The sequence below is a fragment of the Xyrauchen texanus genome, chromosome 23 (assembly GCF_025860055.1).
Source record: "Xyrauchen texanus isolate HMW12.3.18 chromosome 23, RBS_HiC_50CHRs, whole genome shotgun sequence".
Lineage (NCBI taxonomy): Eukaryota > Metazoa > Chordata > Actinopteri > Cypriniformes > Catostomidae > Xyrauchen > Xyrauchen texanus.
Genome location: NC_068298.1, coordinates 2,841,830 through 2,859,245, shown reverse-complemented (window position 1 = coordinate 2,859,245; position 17,416 = coordinate 2,841,830). Strand labels below are relative to the sequence as shown.

At 41.7% G+C, this 17,416-nt stretch overlaps 1 protein-coding gene and 1 pseudogene across 1 annotated transcript; both read right to left on the bottom strand.

Moving 5' to 3' along the window:
• Positions 1-787: 787 nt before the first annotated feature.
• LOC127663235 (protocadherin alpha-2-like) lies at positions 788-2,713 on the bottom strand. The gene has a single exon (XM_052154764.1). It carries the CDS (start codon positions 2,711-2,713, stop codon positions 788-790), a length of 1,926 nt encoding a protein of 641 aa, XP_052010724.1.
• An 8,189-nt stretch (positions 2,714-10,902) lies between these two features.
• LOC127663413 (protocadherin gamma-C3-like) overlaps positions 10,903-17,416 on the bottom strand; it is a 33,198-nt pseudogene continuing 26,684 nt past the window's right edge.

Sequence of the window (17,416 nt, the reverse complement as noted above, 5' to 3'; positions counted from 1 at the left end):
CACTACAATATTCTCGTATCTATATATTTATATACCATATTTGGAGAAACAGATACATTTTTAGAGTACATGAGATTTATTAATGAATAGCATGTTGCTTAATTATCATAGTTTACTATATGGATGACATTTTATAAATAAATAAATACATAGTGCATAAAATTTTAAATGAGGCGCATTTTAAATGTTCGTTTGCACAACATCATATGCACCACTTATTTATTTATTAATATTTACACGTTTAATTTAATACATTTCAATCAAATTGAATCAAGCAATCTATCACAAAATACAGTGAAAAGACAAATATTTTATTTTAATGAAGAATATAAAATTAAACTATGTAAATCTGACTTAAAAAATAGGCAAAGTATTTTTTGATCTGATAATTTCAGCATTAAAGCAATTTTAAATAATTAAAGAGCTTATATGCAAGACGAAATTAAGATTTATGTTAAAAGATTTAAGGACAACTATGTGGTTCAGCACCACGGACAGCTCGACTCCAGCGCAAAAGTCAATCTTCATACATTGCAAGAGATTCACAAAAAATACACTTCAGCAAAACAAATTAAACAAAGTTGCAAAATATGGGCTTGTTAAAACGATAATGTAGCCTATAAAATAATATTTTATATCAGTTAGAGCACAACAAGCCAGAAGAAACACTAGAAAACAGTATTTCCCCATATGAATAAATGAAATGAGATAATGCATTCATGTCTTACCTTGTCTTTACTCGGGAGTGTTTGTGTTCTGGTAAAAGTGTCTCCTCCATTAATACTGATCAGTTCCGCATCTGCAGGCGGAAATGACGCAGGAAAACCACTACGTCACTCTTCAGTGTGTCCGAGCTAAAACACACGTCATACTGCTGAGCAGATTTGGAGTAAGACCAGCTCCCGTCAGGGTGTGTGGTGATCATTGGGGTGCTGTACCTGCCCAAACTGCCGTCTGTCCTGTGACATTTGACAGCGATCAAACTGATGAGACTCAGTAAAAAGATGACGCACACACACACAATGGCGATCAGCAAATACAGATTTAAATCCGAGAAACTCTCCTCCTTTATCGGCACATGTCTGAACTGAGTCTTGACGTCACCTGTGCTTTCAACAACCACAACATCAACAGACACAGTCGCGGACAGTGAGGGCTCTCCGTTATCCCCAACCGAAATGACCAACGGGTGAGTTTTCAGGTCATTGTCACTCATTCTCCTCTTAGTCCTGATCTCCCCGCTGCTGGTTCCGATTCGGAACAGATTGTTTCCTTTGGGTTCAGAGATGTGGTAAGACAGCAGCGCATTGTAACCAGAGTCTGCATCTACAGCCCTGATCTTGGCCACAAAGTAGCCCGCCTCAGCAGAATAGGGAATGTTCTCGGTGTTCACGGAACCGAGCTCGGAATAGGGCGCGAGAATCGCGGGACTGTTGTCATTCTCATCCAGGATAAACACATTTACAGTCACGTTACTGCTCAGAGGAGGAACACCAGAGTCTGTGGCCTGAACTTTAAACTGAAACGTTTTGATCTCCTCATAGTTAAAAGACTGCATGCTCTCGATCTCTCCCGTCAGTGCGTTTACTTTTAGGAGCGCACTAATGGGGGAACCGTTGACAGAACTTTGCAGTAATGAGTATGTTACACGCGCATTGTCCATGATATCTGCATCAGAAGCCGCCAGTGTGGATATAATCGATCCTACTTGGCTGTTTTCGCGCAGGTATGCATACTCTACAGGATTTGGGAAGCGAGGCGCGTTGTCATTCACGTCAGCGACATCCACGTGTATTACTTTAGCTCTGGACATGGACGGTGACCCTTCGTCTTCAGCAATGACTGTGATGTTGTACTCTGTTGCGTTTTCCCGGTCCAGTCCGGCATCTAAAACCAATGAAAAGTAGTTCTGAAACGACGACTGTAATTTAAAAGGACTGGACCCCGCAAGACGAACGCGCACTGCTCCGTTTTTACCCGAGTCTGGATCTGACACCGTCATCAGCGCAATGACCGTGCCCTTCCCCGCGCTTTCCACTACCGGGCTAAGAAGTGAGGTAACAGTCACATCTGGAGGGTTGTCATTAATATCTAGGACTTCTACCAAAAGCTTAGTATGCCCCGACATAGTCACTGGACCTTTATCTGTGGCTTGAACTCTGATCTCAAATGCGTTATTCTCCTCGTAATCAATATCACCTTTGATTTTTACATCTCCACTTTGCGCGTCAATATCAAACTTTTCCAGAATATTTGGAGGCGTCCGACTGATAAAAGAGTAAACTATCTCTCCATTCATCCCTTCATCTAGATCTCCAGCCTGCAATCGTATTACTGTAGTGCCAACTGGCGCGTGCTCGGCTATTGATACTTTATACAATGATTTACTAAACACTGGTGCGTTGTCATTGATATCCATCACATTAACCTCGATCATGACGGTTCCTGACCGGGCGGGCGTCCCGCCGTCAACAGCAGTGACTGTGAATTCAAGCCTTGGGGTTTTCTCTCTATCTAAAGTCTTCTGAAGTACTAATTCAGCAGAGACAGTTTTATCACTATGAGTTTGTACATCTAAAGTGAAGAAATCATTGGTTGTAAGCTTATAAGTTTTGACTGAATTCACTCCAATATCGGCGTCATGCGCGCTCTCCAGAGGAAAGCGCACACCGGGCGCTGTGCTTTCACTTACATTAATGACTACAGAGCTCATTGCAAACACCGGAGAGTTGTCATTAATATCGAGTATATTTATTCTTACCCGGTATAGCTGAAGTGGATTGCTCACCACGGCTTCCAGATTAACGGAGCACGAAGGTGCGCCTGCGCAAAGATCCTCTCGATCAATACGTTCGCTCACCTGCAGAGCTCCAGTCTCTGTATTTACACCAAAATACTGCTTTTTAGAGCCGGGCATGATACGGAAGCCCCGTGAGTGCAGGTCTTTTACAGAAAGGTTAACATCTTTAGCTATATTACCGACTGGGGTGCCCCGTTTCACCTCCTCCGACACACTGTATGAGATCTGTCCCGTTACAGTCCCCAAGATATGACACGCCAACGCAAAGGAAAAGCACATCAAATGCCCCCGTTTGCATACAAACATGATTACTCTTAAATTCCACAGAATAACGCTAAAATAATCATACAAATTGATCATAGATCTGCCAATTCCAATCAATCAAAGGATCCGTTTCAGGCGGTGGTCAGAGACTGAAGAAAACAGCCCAACATTCCTTCTGTGCCATCAGGACAAAACCATTGCGACGGTAACTCCTCACACAAAGAACCGATTAATGCATCTATCCAAACACCTCAAAGCTATAAATGTATGACAAAAAGTCCCACATGATATTCCATTGGTTTTTGATAAATGAAGCCGACCTCCAGTATTGAAGATGTTAAATACAACAAGATATAGATGAATGAGAGGGTAAGAGAAGCACGCGCACACACAGAGAGCGAGAGAGAGAGAGAGAGAGAGGGAGAGAGAGAGAGAGAGGAGGGGCTGGTCATGAAGAGGAGGAGACACCCCTTTCTTTGACAGCACTAATGGAACAAGAGTGACACATAGTGGCCACTATATGAACTGCAGTGCAATGTTCACTGACAGTGTCTTGTTGCATTCTCTGTTCAGACATGCGCAGCACAGTTAAAGCCATATCAAAAACTAATTTTAAAATCAGTAATCAACCTTTTTCAGAGCTGAAGTCAAACCTTTCACAATATATTTGAACCAGAGAAATACATAACACAAACACAAAGGCAGCTGTTTTATATATGCATCATTATGTGAAGCCGTCAACTCATGTTTAAGATTTTGTACATTATATTAACTTTATGAAATGGTGTTTTGCCATTTATTGTTATTATAGTGTAATGAGCATTGTATTGTTTACAGGGGAAACAAATGAAGGGTGAATATGGGTAAAGTGGGACACTTTTGTACATTTATTTCTTCTTCTTTATGATTTTAAAGCCATATAACCTTTCATCATGCCTTTATTGAAAACTTAGGATGTCTTCTACCTTAGTCAACAACACAAATTATGAAATGCTAAATATTGTGAGGAAGATCCAATGAAGACCCTCTAACGACCATATCCCAGATTTTATTCTGGTAATACTGGTGAAGGTGAACATTGGTATTGTCACAGTACATGGGCCACTTGATTTTTGCCTCTAAAACAGGCTTGCAGTAGTTTATTGTAAGCTTTTAGGTTAAAATATCCACTTTTATCAACTTAAATAAACAAGTTCAAGTTGTAAATTCTCCTTAAAATATCCATTAAGGTAAAAAATTTGTGATGGCTTTAAATACCTCTCTTTCCTAGCGTGTCCCGCATATATATTTGATTTTGACACCGGATGCCCTTCCTGACGCAACCCCCAGTGGCTGGGGGACTCTCACTCACACGGGGCACTTTAGAGTCTCCATTTCACTTAACCTGCATGTTTTTGGACTTGTGGGGGAAACGGGGCACCCGGAGGAACCCCATGCAAACACTTGGAGAACATGCAAACTCCACACAGAAAGGCCCATGTTGAGCCGGGACTCAAACCCAGGACCTTCTTGCTGTGAGGCGACAGTGCCAACCACTGAGGAACATGCCGCCCCTTTGTGATGGTTTTAAATATTAGTGTAGAGCACATTGCTCTTCTGTGAATTACATTATCTTTTTTATGGGGTTTGTTCTTTATGCTGTTATATATTGTATTGCATTGCATATTGTATTGTGTTACAGATGCATGTTTCATTAAATGTTCAGCGTTCCTTACAAAATAAAAATAAACTTAAAATGCAATAATAGCTGGAAATGACAAAGCTAAAAAGTTGTAATCAGCTGTAAAAGACACACAAATCATTATCACAGTTTTTACAGAATCTCATCTATGTTAGCCAGCGAGATAACTTCACCATGGTGATATTTAGATCAGCATCATTTGTAAAATCACTGAATGACAAATGAATGAGTTATTTTTGCTCAAAGACTTTGAATCAACTGTTGTCTTGGTGGTTTTTAGTGGATGTATAAGAGTCAGTTTTGACAGTACATCTTTAGTTGTATCATTTAGAGACTGATAATTCTCTATAAGTGTGACTTAAACATTGAAATACTATATGGGAGCTATTAAAGAGTCCAGACTACTGCATGTTTGTTTACACTACACAGCTTTAAGAGCTCCTCCACTCTTACTCTCAACATCATGAGTTTATTCTGGTCTTGCGCACTTTCTACCTCTTCTCATGCAAACGCTCACAGACACTGTCCAAACTCATATTAGTGGAATCATGTCTCGACATGCAAATAATCTCATCTCATTTCAGTCACTGACTCTACATTAATGAGCCAATAAAACTCAGTGTGTGTGTGTGTGTGTGAGAGAGAGAGAGAGAGAGAGAGAGAGAGTGTGTATAAAAGTGGGACACGTCCATTTATCTGTTTAACCTGACATTGATGCGGACATCCAAATTAAATATTTCACTGCATGTTTCCTGAAGATACACCAACACTGTGTGTGTTTGTGTGTGAGTCTGTGTATGCGTGTCTGTCTGTGTCAGCGCGTGTGTGTGTGTGCGCGAGTCTGTGTGTGCGTCTTTGTGCGTGAGAGCGCGTGCGTGCGCGTGTCCGTGTGAGTGCGAGTGCGTCCGTGCGCGTGTCCGTGTGAGTGCGAGTGCGTCTGTGTGTGTGAGTTCGTCTGTGTGTGTGCGTGTGTGCGTGTGTGTGTGTGTGTGCGCGCGAGTGCGTCCATGTGCGTGCGTGCGCGTGCGTCTGTGTGAGTGTGTGAGTGCGTCTGGGTGAGTGCGTCTGTGTGAGTGCGTCTGTGTGAGTGTGCGTGCGTGCGTGTGCGTCTGTGCGAGTGCGTGAGTGTGCGTGCGAGTGTGTGTGTCTGTGCAGGTTTGGATATACTTGTGAGTGCCATTTTTGTTTTTAAATGTCCTCGCTAATATAGTGGAACTGGTAGAAAACCTATAAGTAAGGACATTTTAGGTGGTCCTCACTAGTAAAAATAAAGGCTCATAAATCAGTCAAATCTTGTTTAGCTTTAACTCGACTGATGTGCACAGGTTTCTGTGAGGTTTGGGGATTGAAAATATTATTCACCTGCTATGAAATCAATGGATGTCTTTGAGATGTCCTCACTTATACAGTGAAACAAACCTCTGTGTGTGTGTGTGTGTGTGTGTGTGTGTGTGTGTGTGTGTGTGCATGCGTGCATGTGAGTGAGAAATATAAATGCTTCTTACGTTATTCAGGGTCTGTGTAATCCAGGGATTAGCTTCTGCTCGCAGTCTCCTCTGTCCTATTTCCATTCCCTTAAAATGATTTCAAATGTTAATAATCATAATCTGCAAATACAAATCAGCAACATGAAGGCACCTCAGACTAGGCCGCAGTCCGATAGCAAATGTTTTTAACATTTATATATGGGTGTTTTTTTTTTTTCAACTTCAGGAAAAGTTTACAGTATATCTAAAATATATATATATATATATATATAGGGTTATGAAGGTCACATTAAAAATGACTTTAAAATAATGACAAAATGGCGTAAATCTCTAGTGATGCATCTAAATACACTGTTGGACATTAATAGTAAATAAACTAGTGAGTGTGAAACATTGAAATAAGACTTCACAGAAACGTGTCTAAAGTTGAAGAAACACCCACATTCCTCATGCAGTCAATAATAATACACAAAGCAATGAATTATTTCACACTTGCATTTCAAACTGAGACACTTGATTGTGCATGTGTGCTATTATTAAAAGCATATACAGAATATCTTTCTACTGTGGCATATTTAGTAACTAGAAGCATGATTTGACCTTTTGTGTGTTTGTGTGTGTGTGTGTAGGACACAAAAATGTCTGTATATGCCAGAGGATGCATGAAAGTGTTGTGAACACCAGAGGGGGCGGTTGGATAGCGTGTGATATCATCAAGGGTGGGGCTGCATAAAGATATATGCATGAGGGAGGGTCATTTATGTCTATATCTGCTAATGTGTAAAGGAGATGAGTGTGTAAACCAGCACATTTATTATAATATAATATTTACAGGATAGTGAGAAAAACAAAAACATTTATGTGCATTATATTATATCAAGTCTATGTGCTTGAGAAAGAGAGAATCGTGTGTGAGAAAGAGATTTGGGGGGAGGAGAGATGTTGTCAGGCAGCAGAAGGACCCACTCTGCAGAGGATGCCTGTTGCCACGGAAACCGCTTTACAGCAGGAGCAGCCTTTATCCGAGCCCCCATTCTGCTTAAATACATAGTGAGACCATTCTAAGCACAATCCATCTCACAAACTATAAATCAAAGTGTATGTTTCATCACTAGAATATTAATATTAAGAGGGAACCATTAACATGACAGGAAAATTAAGTATTGTAATGAGTCTCTCTCTCTCTCTCTCACACACACACACACACACACACACACACACACACACACAGAGAGAGAGATTCTGAACAGCAGGTCAGCTCATGCAATGATGTGTTTCTCCAGCAGCAGAGAGAGACAGTCCTGCTGATATCAGTCACCTCCCCCACAAATACTGCCATCCAACAAACGCTGCCAACACACCCTACAGTGCACTCAACAGTTTACAGTATTACACCTGATGTTGTATACGTGATATAAAAACACACAGTACAGAAACAGGTGATGCCAGTGTACAGACAAATGCTTGGAGTCTTGACTAAAATACGCTATTGAACATTTCCACTGTTATTGCTCAAAACTGCACATGTATATCCATTGGAACAAAATAACTGTAAATGCATTTTCCATTCGTATAAAAGGAACACCTTTAATGCATCTCCAAAACTACATCTGTGTTCTTGTGTATCGCTCTGCTTCTACAGAACACACACACACACACACACACACACACACACACACACACAACCATATGTAAACTAATCGCTCCACAGGACAGGAGTGTGTATGAGTGTGTGTGCGCGTGCGTGTGTGTGCGTGTGTGTGAGAGAGAGAGTGTAAGTGTTTGTGAGAGTGTACGTGTGTGAGTGTGTGTTTGTGAGAGAGTGAGTGTGCGTGTGTGTGAGTGAGTGAATGTGTGAGAGAGTGAGTGTGTGTTTGTGTGGGAGTGAGCGTGCGTGTGTGTGTGTGTGTGTGTGTGTGTGTGAATGGGCGAGTGTGTGTGAGTGAGTGAATGTGTGTTTGAATGTGTGAGTGAGTGAATGTGTGAGTGTGTGTGTGAGTGTATGTGTGAGTGTGTGTGAGTGAATGTGTGAGTGAGTGAGTGAATGTGTGTGTGTGTGAATGCGAGTGTTAATGAATGTGTGAGTGAGTGAATGTGTGTGTGTGTGTGTGTGTGAGTGAATGCGTGTGTGAGTGAGTGAATGTGTGAGTGAGTGAATGTGTGTGTGTGAGTGTATGTGTGAGTGTGTGTGAGTGATTGTGTGAGTGAGTGAATGTGTGTGTGTGTGAATGCGTGTGTGTGTGAGAGTGAGTGTGTGTTAATGAATGTGTGAGTGAGTGAGTGAATGTGTGTGTGAGTGAGTGAATGTGTGTGTGAGAGAGAATGTGTGTTTGAATGTGTGAGTGAGTGTATGTGTGTTTGAATGTGTGTGTGTGAGAGTGAATGCGTGTGTGAGTGAATGTGTGTGTGTGTGTGAGAGAAAGTGTGTTTGAATGTGTGAGTGTGTGTGTGTGTGAGTGAATGTGTGTGTGTGTGTGTGTGTGTGTGTGAGTGAATGTGTGTTTGTAAGTGAATGTGTGTGAGTGAGTGTGTTTGTGTGAGTGAGTGTGTTTGTGTGAGTGAGTGAGTGAGTGTGTGTGTGTGTGTGTGTGTGTGTGTGTGAAAGTGTGTATGTGAGAGTGTGCATGTATGTGTGTGTGTGTGTGTGTGTGTGTGTGTGTGTGTTTTTTTAAATCTATTTTTAATCAAAAGAAAATTCCACCATGTGTTAATATTAAGTGAGCAGATCACACGCGCACTCACAACCATGACATCTTGAGAAAGATGTCTCTAAAGGAATTATAATCCAACTAGTGTTTAATCATTTATTTCCAAATCTGTGCTCAGATCCCTTCACAGGGTTGCTCTGACGGAAATGGGACAGGGACGTGACTACCAATCAGAACGATAGAAACCAGGGCAAACACACACGACTTGAACTGCACTGATATATATATATATATAGGGCCTGAACGTACTTTCATCCATGTTCAAATACTAATCCTCGTGGAAATGAAGAGTGGCACACCACAGAAAACATAAACCGCTCAGAAAGAGCACATGGATGTTCCAGCAGTCTGCCCAGGACACTCCGCTGAAGTCTGTTTCTCAAACTCTCATTTGGATCAGTGAGGTGCCGTCTGGCAGCTGCACGTACAATTCAATCATCTCTAATTCACTTTCCCAAAATCCCAAAGCATTCTGGCAGGACACGGTTCAACAAACCAGAGTCGAAACCACCATGAGACTAGACATTAGATTAGACAGTATGAGTGAGTGTGAGTGAGTGAGAGTGTATATATATATATATACACACGTGTATGTATAAGTGTGTGTGTGTATGTATATGCGTGTATATGTGTGTATATGTGTGTGATTGAGTGTATAGGTATATGTGTGTTTGTGTGTGAGAGAGTGTATATATACAGTATATATATGCATGTGTGTGTCTGTGCGTTTATATATATATATATATGTGTGTGTGTGTGTGTGTGTGTGTGTGTGTGTGTGAGAGAGTGTATATATATGTTTGTGTGTGTGTGTATATATACGTGTATGTATAAATGTGTGTGTATGTATATGTGTGTGATTGAGTGTATAGGTATATGTGTGTGTATGTGTGTGTGTGTGGGCAGGTTTAAGTGGTTTACGAGGACAATGTTTTAGGTTATAAACTGGTAATAACAAGGATATTATGCTATAAATGTCTAGTGTCCCCATAATAAGGTTTAGGTTTAGGGAATCGAATCTATATTTGTACAGTATAACAACCATTATGACTATGGAGAGTTCTCACAATGATAGCTGCACCAACATATATATGTGTGTGTGTGTTTGCACAGAATGAAAAGTTATTACATGAATGAGAGAATTAAAATCCATTTAAATCTCATAAATAGGGTTTTTAAGTAATAAGACTAAAGCAGCTTGTGATGAAAAAGCCTCTGCAGAGCGATTCACAGACCAAGAGCTCTGATTGGCTCCTGACACACACAACAAGTATTATATTATCAGATTGGCTTAGCACACCTCTCTTAGACACTTCTGGCTATATGATTGGCCCAGGTGTTGCCGTGCAGGTGTGAAGGATGACTGAATCAGACTCTCAGGAGAACAATCATCTAATGAGTATTGATTGACATTTCAGCCCGTTCAGTTCACAGATATATGAGCCACCCCCTCAGAGATACCAGCAACAACCAGAGGATTTTCACAACTACAGTTGACCCCTAAATCACTCACACACACACACAGCTTTAAATGGGTCATCGCTTACTAAAACAAATCAATTGATTCACACCAACACACTGAAATAGTATGATGAATCACTTATTGACAAACACTGACTGACAAAGTGTAAAACTGGTGGCTATGTTTTGTGTACAGCAGCTCTTGTCCACACACAATTATACATAAAACACACCAAAAAGACAAACAAATAAATAATACAATGATTACCAACCACCAGGCGGAGATATTGTTCTCAAGTAAGATGTGAAACAAAGAAACCAAGGAGCTCACACACACACACCTTCTCTCTCTCTCACACACACACACCTTCTCTCTCACAAGTCATGTTAGAGGAAATGAAAATGCGGCTCTCATGATGTTAAGAGATGAGACAATCCATTCAGCCATAGCAGACAGATCCGATAACACTCACTCACTCTCTCTCTCTCTCTCTCTCTCTCACACACACACGCACACACACGCACGCACACGCACGCACACACACGCACACACACGCGCACGCACGCACACACACACACACACACACACACACACACACACACACACACACACACACACACACACACACACACACACACACACACGCTTTAATGTATATTGTACAGTAATGTAGTGTGTGTAGCTGACAGTATTGTGTTACCTTGTGCATTGATTCAGGATTTAAGAATGACTTCACAATCCACACTCCATTTCCTCACATGCGCACACACACACACATTTAGATTTCTAATGTTTTTGTATAAAAGTCATTATTTTCACTGCAGGCTAACCCTACGTCTTGCTATATATCCCAAACACTAGCTGTATAAACAGTATCACTGCAACTGCAAATTATAGGTTTTATATAGCCAATTAAACACACACACACACACACACACACACACACACACACGCACACACGCACGCACGCAGTAAACTAGTGAACTGCTGTTGTGAAATCTATTTCACCCCTCTTCTCTCTTTAATCCATTAACTTGCAAAACTCACACAAAAGAAATAATCCACCAGCTCCCTTCAGCATGCGACCAAATTATTCATAATTTATACACAATGTCATTTAATTTGTATATCTTCTGTGTGCCTGTATGCTTGTTTGTTTATGCTATTCCTTTGGGGCAGAAGAGAGTAATTTGTCCCTAGAATCAAGCTAAATATGGCAAAACCTCTCTTTAGAGACATTTAGGGAAGTGCACATTTGGAAAGGTGATTAATAAAGACATATTTATAACACGCACAAACACACGCACACGCACGCACTCACTCAAGGGCACTCGCACGCACACATATACGCACACGCACACACATACATATATACAGTTTACATAAAAGCATTCAGGGGTAGAGTTAGGGTGTGAGTTAGGGTGCATCTATAGTGCCGGTAATTATAATGTGCTTTAAATAAGAAAACTTGAATATGGTATTTCCTTATTTAGGCAAGTGTGTGAGACTACAGACGGATTGTTGTGTGGAGTTATTGTTGTGAATTTTGCTGGGAAGTTTGTAGGGGTAATGTGTGTGTTATATGTGCATCCGTGTGAGTATGTGCGGATAGATTGGGCAGAGCCGCATGAGTGTATGGGTTGGGTTACTGCAGAATGACATCAGCAAGAACGCTTATGGGACATTTCAAGAGGACAGAAAAGAACCCAATGTTCCAAAAGTACTGTACCTCTCCCTCTCTCCCTCTCTCTCTCTCTCTCTCTCTCTCACACACTTCCTGAACATCATCTTTCACTCTCATCATCAAAACTTAATCATTTCACTTGGTCTCCTGCATTACTAAGAGTTCCACATTCTCATCTAAGGTGTTTTGGGTGAAAACCTTTTTTTAAAACACTTTTGCTATCTTTATAGATAAATGTTTTTATTTGCATAGTCTTACCTTGAGTGTGCTCTGGGACACAGAAAATGCAGGTCAAGTGGGAAGAGAGGGAGAGAAAAGAGAGAGAGGTTGTTAGTGTTTCTCATCCGGTAAATCAATTTACATTCCACAAATTCTGCATCTTGAATTTACAACACACACATACAGATGTGAGGTCAGATCTGAGGAATGTAAAGTCTCGCTGAAGGACAGCATTTTCAATTTTTGTCATTTTTTACATTTAGCAGACACTTTTATCCAAAGCACAAATGAGGATATTACAACCAGAGCAATATATAAATGAAATATACCCTATAACCCTATAACATAAGGTTGGTTAAGTGCTAGTTAAGCATCTCTTGCTAATGTGCCTCTTGAGGCCAGGGGAATGAAGTTTACACACTGCACAGCTATCTACCAACTGGCTACAGTAACACTCACCCCTCTAAACCTCACTCCCATCCGGGTCACGGCACCACTATAACTGTTCCTACTCAACCTGCTCTGAGCCGGAGTCTCTGGCATGAGAGGCGGGCGTGCTAACAAGGCGGCTAAAGGCTACAGCCCCTAGCATCAGTCGCTAGTGCGCCTCTTGAGGCCAGGGGAGTGAGGTTTACACACTGAACAGCTATCTACCAGCTGGCTCCCATTACAGTAACACAAACGTTTAGAAATCCAAGTTTAAAAGATGGAAATTGATTAAAAAAAAACTAACCCATTACAGGGGTAATACAGTACCGCTGGAGTAACCCGAGCTTGAAGCCTTGATCATAGTTTACTTCTTGTGGACATCTAACCAACTACCTCCTGAGTTTAAATTACTGCACCAAAACACACGATTTCACAATATATTAACTTCATGTTGATGTAAATGTCAACTTCAGTGTTGAATAATCAAAACAGCTTCATCAGCTCATATAAAGGTTTAGATGACACCCCCAAAGACCTGGAGTGGCAAAATGTTTAAAGATTGAAAACTGAGTGACTTTATGCACTAGGTGTAAATAGTACCTGCACATACATGACCCGGGTTCAGTTTGACCCTTTTGTCCCACTTTGGGGCAGTGGTTGCTCAGTTGTTGAGGCTCTGGGTTACTGACCAAAGGGTCGGGGGTTCAAGCTCCAGCCCGCCTTAGCAGGTATATGTGAAAACAAATAAATTACACCGTATATATGCAAAAATGTATGTATAATGTGTGACCAAATTAAAGGCTTCTATTCTGCTTCTCCTATATTGATAAATAAAAATCAATATATAAAAGGTTGATTTGGTCACGGTGGTGGTCGAGGAGTTGAGAAAGGTTTGATCCAGGTCAAATGAACCATGGTTTTATTATAGTAATATTGTAGTAACACTGTTTTTTTTAGCAGAAGCCAGTATTAACCAGTATTAACAGAAGCCAGACTGTGGCTCAGGTGGTAGAGCGGGTCGACCACTAATCGCAGGGTTGGCGGTTTGATTCCCAGCCCACATGACTCCACATGCCGAAGTGTCCTTGGGCAAGACACTGAACCCCAAGATGCTCCCAATGGCAGGCTAGAGCCTTACATGCAGCTCTACCATCATTGGTGTGTGAATGGGTGAATGAGTCAAAAAAGCACTATATATGTGCAGACCATTTACCATTTAATGCAATTACCCATGGTGATATTACAGCAATCTGGTGTTAATATAGAAACCATTCCTAATGTTGTGGTAAATGGATGGGTGGGAAAGATTAAAAGGGTAGAAGAAAGAGCAAGGAAAGTATTGATAATGCAGCACAGTAAAGACTGGAGAAGGAGAATAATGAAAAGAACAGCAGCATGGAAGAATGGGGTTAGTGAGGCGATGAGTGAAAGGACGATGAGAGAAAATTAAACACGGATTAAGAGGAGGAGAGAGAAAATTAAACAAGAAAAAGTGTGTGAGAACCAAATTTGGCAGCACAAATGCGTGGGAACAGAGTGAGTGGATGAAAGGAGAGAATAAACGAGTATTAATTGTTAAAGTTTTTAGTGGCTCCACAAAAATGTGTGTGTGTGTGTGTCTGTGTGTAACTCTGTGTGTGTGCGTGTGTGTGTGTGTGTGAGAAAGAGTCTGTGTGTAACTGTGTGTGTGTGTGTGTGTGTGTGTGTGTGTGTGTGTGTGTAAGAGAGAGAGACTGTGTGTGTGTGAGTGAGAGAGAGAGAGAGAGAGAGTTTATGTGTGACAGAGTGTGCGAGTCTGTGTGTGTGTGTAACTGTGTGTGAGTGTGTGTGTGAGAGAGAGTCTGTGTGTAACTCTGTGTGTGTGTGTGTGTGTGTGTGTGTGTGTGTGTGTGTGTGTGTGTGTGAGAGAGAGAGTCTGTGTGTAACTGTGTGTGTGAGAGATAGAGAGACTGTGTGTGTGTGTGTGAGAGAGAGAGAGAGAGAGAGAGTTTATGTGTGACAGAGTGTGCGAGTCTGTGTGTGTGTGTAACTGTGTGCGAGTGTGTGTGTGTGTGTGTGTGTGAGAGAGAGAGAGTGTCTGTGTGGGTGTGAGAGTGTGTAACTGCGTGTGTGTGTGTAACTGTGTGTGAGTGTGTGAGAGAGAGAGAGAGAGTGTGTGTGCAAGTCTGTGTGGGTGTGAGAGTCTGTGTGTGTGTGTGTGGGGGGGGGGGGGGTTTAGTATGTATGTGTGTGTGTGTGTGTGTGTGTGTGTGTGGCAGGTCCGTTGCATGCGCTGCAAAGTTCTCTTCCACTCTAGACAGTTTTAAAGCTGATGACTTTCCTCAATAATCCCATTAGAAAGCATGTAGTTGGATTATCATCTCCCCAGTTATGCTGACAGTCCTAATCCAACACCACAGCACACATCAACACCACAGGGACTACGGCAAGCGATATAGACCACATTAACACCTGAGCTACACAATGCATGAATCAGACAAAGCCAAAATGAGAGGCTCTCTTCAAACGATTATGAAGATATTAAGAGTCACGGCACTGACAAACACAGATTCTGAAGGGCGGATGGTCACGTCTGACTTTCCCTTTCCCTAATGACAGCTCAAGTTCTAAAACTGTTTGTCATGCAAGTTTGCATTATTTAATGTGACAGGATGAATTAAATGCATTTCTGATTCCTCATTTCACATGCACTCCCAACATAGTTTCATGTGACCGTTTCACAAGAGCAAAATTCAAGCAATGCAATCCGTTCCATGCTACATGTATGTTTATTGAATTTAGGCCCACATCTAAACACATCTGAGCATATAACACCTATTTTCGAAGGGACCTATAAGTGCACACCAGAGCAATAGCACTGTTTATGTTCACTAAAGGTCACGGATCATCAAACTCACTGATAAAACTGACCCTGAACTGAAGCACCCAAGGCAAATGAAGCTGGCATTTATACTACATGCAATGTCATTTTAAAATGAGTTAATTTAGGGTAATGTCACAGTACTGTTTAAAGTACTGTTCCAGACACAAGTAAAGCCAATAACGCAGGTTTTTTTTTCCGTGGACGCTTTTAGCGCTGTGTTGCGTCTTTACTAATATATATATATATATTTGTATTCCAATTTCTCCTCAATTTGGAATGCCCGATTCCCACTTCTTACTAGGTCCTCATGGCGACGTGGTTACTCACCTCAATCCGGGTGGTGGAGGACAAGCCTCAGTTGACTCCGCTTCTGAGACGTCAATCCGCGCATCTTATCACGTGACTCGTTGTGCATGACACCGCGGAGACTCACAGCATGTGGAGGCTCATGCTACTCTCCACGATCCACACACAACTCACCACACGCCCCATTGAGAGCGAGAACCACTAATCACCACCACGAGGAGGTTACCCCATGTGACTCTACCCTCCCTAGCAACCGGGCCAATTTGGTTGCTTAGGAGACCTGACTGGAGTCACTCAGCACGCCCTGGATTCCAGGTGTGGTAGTCAGCGCCAATACTCGCCGAGATACCCAGACCCCGCTTCTTTGCTTGAACTTGTCACGGACCCTTCTGCTTTTAAAAACTCTCTAAAAACTTAAAAGAATCTCTCGCTACTCATTTGTCATAGCTGTGCTGTCTTCATAGAGTTTGTGTTGCAAATCATGTAAAAAAAAAATAATAAAAGTATACTTCTGCACAATCTATTAGAGACAGGCTTCACAATTATCAGTTTTAAAGACTAGGTAACAAGTCAGCTGTAAATAAAAAGTCACATCCAAAACACACTCACGAATAGTTTTTATTAGAGGTCGATCAATTGTGGATTTTGCCGATATCGATAACTAAGGTGGTGGGAAAGGCTGATAACCGATTAATCAACCGTTAGTTAGCAGTTAGAGCAAAAGGATTAGAACCAACATAAAGGACAAATTCAGATGTGACAACATGATTCAGAACCTGAGCTAATCTGAATATACAGCTGACACACACACACACACACACACACACACACACACACACACGAGCTCTCATTGAGAGGGAGCAACTGCAGAACAATCACTCAGGAATGAACACAGACACACACACGTCTAGAGAGCAGCAGACACACGCAAAACCCATGTTAATTCTTTGCACCTGCACCTCAAATGACATCATTCTCAAACTAGAAACACGACCAGCAAATCAATGTGGCGTAATGATTGAATACAGCATCAAACGAGGCCCATATGGACAGAAATCCACAGAATACAAACGTCAGTCATTTACTAAATTCTACACATTATCCAAGCCTAGTATTTTAATTTATTAAATATTATGGCTAATTTGATGATGGCTCCAGCAGTCAAGACTGTGGTAATCCTTCCCACAGATTTCTCGCCGGAAAAATGCACATTAAACATGTTAAAAAGTATTTTTGTATTTACATAATTTAAGTATTTACACATTCATGTCCATCCATCCATCCATCCATCCATCTTCAACCGCTTATCTTGAAGTCGGGTCGCGGGGGCAGCTGCTCCAGCAGGAGGCCTCAAACTTCCCTATCCCGAGCCACATTAACCAGCTCTGACTGGGGGACCCCGAGGCGTTCCCAGGCCAGTGTGGAGATGTAATCTCTCCACCTAATCCTTGGTCTTCCCCGAGGCCTCCTCCCAGCTGGACGTGCCCGAAACACCTCCCTAGGGAGGCGGCCG

Coding starts and splice junctions, on each gene's coding strand:
- LOC127663235 (XM_052154764.1), bottom strand. CDS start 2,713: ATGAGCTCTGTAGTCATTAATGTAAGTGAAAGCACAGCGCCCGGTGTG.